Here is a 6000-nt window from a genome sequence, read left to right as displayed (position 1 = left end):
ACCAAACAAAAAGAAAATACACTTTTGAAAAAAATATTCTTTATACACAGTGTGAGGAAAATCAGTTTTTCAATTTAGATTCATTTGAAGGGACTGGTTTTACTTTTTCCAGGCTTTATGCTTAATTGGTTTCATATAAAATATCACAACTTAAACATAGAGCAGATGTGTCAAACATAAAGCCCAGGGGCCAGAATAGATCCACCAAAGACTCCAATCTGGTTCAAGTTCCTATGTTTTTTTCACAGTAAAAATAAATAAATAAATAAATACAAACATAACCACATTTCTTGCACAGCTAACGGAACCTTTTGTGTAATTTTATTTTGTGCACATATTTCTTTTATTAAAACAAAAATGGGATTAAATGTGTGGTTAAACTTCTATAGGCTGACAGAAAGAGGAGTTTTAGATCAAAGTTAGCTGTACGTGGCCCACAATGTAAAATGAGTTTGACACCTCTGACATTGAGTAAATATATAAGAAACACACATTATAAGAACATGCACGTGTAATAAAGGCCCAGAGCAGCTGATGAAAAACAAAACAAAGAACTAAACCAGGACATATAAGAATATGTGCTGTGGTGACAGAAATGACATTCATGTGGTCCAAAGGGTGATTGGTACTGATTTTCCACTGAAGCTCTTGCAGCACTTGATAAATCTTGATAAAGCCGAGCAGAGGGTGCATCCCACCCAACCAACCCCAAACCCCTCCCTCCCCTCCGCTCTCCGCCTCCCTCTCTTCCTCCCCTCCCCTGCCGCACGCAGGAGATGGGTAGAGAAGTTTGCTCGCGGCGCGGTCCGGTGAACATTACTGTATTTCATTTGGGGAACAGCAACAGCAAGAGGCTCTGGAAAAATAATACTAATTAAAAAAAGACGAAAAGTAAGGCTTTCCAGGGAATGCCGCGGAATATCCAACTCAACAGCAACATCAGCCGCAGCGAATTATTGTAATTATATATATATGTATATATATATCTAAAAAATTAATGAGGTTTATCCGTCATCATTGATGTGGCCAAATTAGTGGGAAGCTCGGGTCAGTAGGGGGACAGCGGGCTCGCGCGCGGACTGTCGGAGGGGTGCTTTGAATTTGTGGGTCCTGGAGAAGAAGCGCAGAGCGAAACAGATTCAGAGAGAGAGAGCGAGAGAAGAGGAGGAGGGGGAAACAAGGAAAGAAAAGAAGAGCCGTCCGACTGAAAGTGAGAAAGAGTCCCGCTCAGAATGAATAACAACAAACCCGAGAAAGAAAACGAGCCGAGTGAATTCACCAACCACGAGGAGGAGGTACGTATGCGAGCCCGAGGTGCTCGAGCGTCTGTCTGTGATACTGTAGGTGGCTCCTTGACCCGTAATGACATCCTTAATAAAAACCGAGTCATGCTAACAGCGACTGCTTCTTTTCCTCCACTCCTGTATTCATTAAGGTGTAGCTCTTATGCTGGTTTCTTTGTTTTCTGTGCCGTAATCTGGTTTTACCTCATAAAAGTTTCCAGTATTGCTGTTTACATTATTAGACCGACTGTATGGTTCGCTCATAACACCATCTATCACCGGTTTCCTGCAGGTAATGCGCTGTTATTGCACTGAATTCTTCACCTGTCTTCACTTTTACGTCTCTCCTCTACTTTTCTTTAAATTGTATTGTAGCCTTGTTGAAGTTAGCCGTCATTTTTTTTTTTTTATTTAAAAACAGCAGCAAGAACAGGGAAGGACATGAAGCACTGATGAATCACTAACTAGCAAGTCTCGAATAACTTTGAAGTCAGGACTGTGTTTTTCCTGGCTGTGCTACAGCATTGCTAGCTGTGTCTTACTGTACAATAAAGCCAGACTTCACACAGCACTGGAAAGCAGTAGTAAAGGGAATTCAGAGCCAGGGCGAATTAGTTTTCACTGAAGCTGAGGGAGCAATTGAAGTTCAAACAACTGCTGCTGCAACATGTAGGTAATAACGGGTTGTAACAGAGAGCCCACTGCATTACAGTGGAGCAAGAATAGCCTCTTCTAATTACATCTAAACACAAACAGAATGGCTTTGTTTACCCCCCCCCCCCCCCAAAAAAAAGAAAAACATTTGGTGGAAATCCATTTAACATGCTCTCAAAGTATGTTTCCTCTCTATCGTGCAGGATAATAGCCTCATTTCTTCCCTTTCTCCTCTGTAAACATTGCACAATCCAACCCAACAATATCTCCTCTTTGGTAAATAAGCCTGTAACGGCTCTCTTTGCATGAGGCGATTTTCTTTGGCTCGGATGAATCTCTCTTCAAATGACAGATTTGTTATTTCAGAGCTCCGCACATCCGCAGTCGAGTGATGTAAGGAAGGTGTATCAGATTATATCAGATATTTCTCTTGGAGCAATTTGATTAGGTCTCAGTGTAGCGTTGGACACTTTGTAACTGAATAGTGAGACATAGCCAGCCTGATGTAATACCATATTTGGTCCACTGTTGAGGTTACTATGGATGCGGGGGAACTGCTGTAGCACCACACAGATGAGGTAAAGACCAAAGAGCTGATTTCTTGAGGTTAGGGAGTTTGAGTTTAAAGCTTTCGTCACCTTCTCCCTTTACTAACAATACGTCAGTCAAGCAGAGCTCTGTAACCAGTACATGGCCCTGAGGGTATTCTTGTTATTGAATCGAATAAAAAGCTACTAGTCCGTGTAAAACGAACATATTCAACTAAAGAAAGATGACTACTCAGCACCAAAAGATGTCTGTGTATGACCATCTAACTGTACAAACTGCAAACATGTCGAATTAAAAGTCTCATAAGTGGCAAATACTCACATTTCAGAAGCTGACGCCAGAGAAATACTTGAGGTTTTTTTGTCTAAAGCACCTTCTTAAGTACCTGCCTGTTTTGAATTAGGTTGAGCACAACACAGCTATAATTAAACCAAAATAGGGCAAAACACAAGAAAAACACTTGATCTGTTACTATCAACACAAGCTTTTTGTAGCTGAAATGTTTAGTTGCTCATTTTTATGAGCGACTCATCATATTAAAGCACGAAAGCTTTCAAAATGTGAGGATTGGCTTCTTTTCTTTTTGCTTTCGTGACACTCGGTTACACTCACGCCGCTTACGGATCATTTTGTAAGACTGAACAGTTAAACGAGGGCGTCAGATTATTCAAAGGTCTCAACTGCAGGATAGGTCTACCAGGAAATAAGCCGTGTTAGCTGTAGTTTACCAAAGACACAAGGCTCCAAACTTCTACCCAGCTATTAAAAATTCTGTGATGTCCATAAGCTCAGAGATGAGACGCAGGTTGTGTAAAAGGCAGGCAGACAGAGACGTAAAAAGGAGACTAATGGCCAGAGAGATCTAATGGTTTTGGAAATGTTTGGAAGCCATCCAGACCGGCAGGGACTTAAATTTACTTGGGTGAATTAACGTTAAGGTCAGACAGCACCACTTTATCTTTTGTGGAACGGTGTGTGTTGCATGCAGAGGAGCAGGGAGTGTGTCACACTCGCGGATACATATTCAAGCTTTTTGCAGGCCTGTGCGGATGTACTCAGACTAATTCACGCTTTGGCTTAGTTTGACTTGTTTTGGGGGTTTTTTGCATGAAAGTCTGGTCTGCACAAATGTCCCCTCACCTGATGCAGAAAGCATAAAAATGCCAGCAACAACACCACAGAGGTAACCATAAACTATAACCTCAAGAGAGCCAAAGTTTAACAGCCTTGCTGGTATGACTCTCACATGCTGAGCAGCAGCAGCTCTCCGCCCCTCCTCTTGGGCAGTGTAGTATGTGACTCAATGGATCACTGATTCGCACCGGTAAAGCACCGCAGCGAGCTCAGCTCCTCATGCCCGCTTCATTGCTCAACCCCGCGTGCCGTCGTCTGTGTACACGAAAGCTCGACGATGCTTAATGTTTATCTTCTGCGGACCGCCGCTCACCAAACATGGTCTTGTTGCAGGCAAGGTATGCAGGTTTCGGGGGCCTGGCAGCATCTAATCTCATGAGCCGCTCTGATAAGCGACATTATCAGGTGTTCTGGATGCTTTCGCGTACTGTGGCACTTCACTTCACCGATGCTGCCGAGGTGACATGCCGTCGCCTTATTGGTGAATGTCAAAAGATAAAAGTTTGAACGAGGTCCGGTTTCCAGACCTTGTATGGACAAGACACCTGGAGCGGGCTTTCCAAAGCTTGACTTGAAGATGCTTTTAATAGATCGGCCCAGCGTGTTTCTTCTGTAGTCTTAACCGCGGCGGCGGCAGCGATGTGGAGTGTACTCAGAAAACCCCGAGTTCAAGTGATTAATTCCAGATGTGTTATCAGGAAGGAGACGGTCCATGACAAAGTGCACACACTGAAGAAACAACCCAGTTCGCCTCAAATTAATCCCATCAGTTTATAAACGATTAGCTGATTTATTGATCAGTCAGATACCTGATTGCTGGGAAAATAAATAGAAGTTGGAATCCAGTGATTGTGAAATTTTCCGGAGACGTTACTAAATCTTTATTAATTGCATTAACGCTATTTTTGAGCATTTAGACAATTCAAAAAATGTTCTTTATACTGACAAATGGCATGTTATTTACTGAAGTGAGGCAGTTATATGTGTGCAACACTATTTGAAAACCACATGTAAGCACAAAGAGCACATTTTAGTGATTTGCAACACTGATTATCTGTTAGTAATTAAGGTTATTAACTGAATAAAGTCTTCTGGTCTTCTAACTGTTACTGAGAAAGGACCATGTTTGGACTTACAGACAGTTTATGAGACAAAATACTCTTTTTGTTACACGTAACCTTTGCCTCTGGGACCTGATGGGGATCTTTCGCCTGGATCTTCTGGCACTTGGTAGGCAGTTCACTGCAGAGAGAAAAGGTGAATGTATGACTACATGGAATGCTTTGTAGCTGACCGATTCACCCAACGAAGCTTGACCTTTCACCTCTTTGATGTCAGTTGCCCTCTAGCTAAAGTGTATTTACTTAAGTTGAATCTCCCCACACCAAACTTGGAGGTCCACCAGCAAACCTCTTGCCTTTTGACAAATGACTGAGCACAGAACATCCCTCCTTATATTTGTTCCTCCACAAGGTGAAACAGTCTCTTACTCGAAATCGTAGTTTACATGAAAGCGGAGCTGTCTCTCCCCCGGATGTAACACTCTAAAGGCAGCAGAAGTATGAAACTTGTCAGACATCTGTTGATTCTAGTTCCTAGCTGATCATAAACATGTAAGTGGATCTTTACAAGTGCCCGAAGGGAAACCGAATATCACTCAAGCGGAGTTCAGCAAATGTGGCGTATCTCCCTGGGGTGTAATTGGATTGTGCTTGGCCTGCTTTGGGTATCTAGCAGGTCCTCTTCAAATAGCAGGTCATGTGGCCACCGTGACCTTTTCCATGAAGAGATGTAGGTGGGGAGCTACGCTGCTGGAGAAGCACGGTGAAGCGGAGGAAGGCCGGTGCCAGTCTGTAAGCGCGGTGGCGTGGGCATGTGTGTGGTCTGTACATGTGCATGTATCTATGAAAAGGGCACAAGGATATATTAACTCTCTGTGACAAGAAGCATTACCAGAGGGGAGTATAGAGGGTAAAGTGGCCATGATAGGGAAAAAAACATCCAAAGGATTATCTGTGAAGTAGCCTATGTCAGACAGATATATAGACATATACACAATAAAAAATCCCTATACAGGCTCAGGCAAACAGTTAAACCCTGCTCTATCTACCCGTCTGATAGGTTGGCGTTTATTTATAAAAGCGCCAAGGGAATTGTCATCTTATCTTAGCCGTTTGTCAGCTGCGCGACAAGAGGTATTTGAAAAGACAACAACAAGGCTCAGCGTCAGGAGCAGCCGGCTGGCAAAAGACCCTGAAAAACAGATGTGAGGCAAAAAGACAAAAGTCAGAGATAATAACTGTATCCAGGTGGATAATTATACATACGTCTATATGTATGTTACTCCTCTTTAAAAACCTTACCTGTCACTTGCTTTGAA

General features: G+C 42.8%; 1 protein-coding gene across 2 annotated transcripts in view; it reads left to right on the top strand.

Annotated features, from left to right (window-relative positions):
- Nucleotides 1-767: 767 nt before the first annotated feature.
- LOC116333160 (RNA-binding protein with multiple splicing) overlaps nucleotides 768-6000 on the top strand; it is a 40243-nt gene continuing 35010 nt past the window's right edge. The window contains exon 1 of one of the 2 annotated variants that reach the window (XM_031756332.2): nucleotides 768-1295. In XM_031756332.2, the coding sequence (XP_031612192.1) occupies nucleotides 1233-1295 (63 nt within the window). In that variant the 5' untranslated portion in view covers nucleotides 768-1232. The remainder of the gene's footprint in view (nucleotides 1296-6000) is intronic. The other variant, XM_031756331.2, reaches the window with a different exon arrangement.

This window comes from Oreochromis aureus, linkage group 3 (assembly GCF_013358895.1).
Source record: "Oreochromis aureus strain Israel breed Guangdong linkage group 3, ZZ_aureus, whole genome shotgun sequence".
Taxonomy (NCBI): domain Eukaryota; kingdom Metazoa; phylum Chordata; class Actinopteri; order Cichliformes; family Cichlidae; genus Oreochromis; species Oreochromis aureus.
This window is presented reverse-complemented; position numbering and strand designations above follow the sequence as displayed.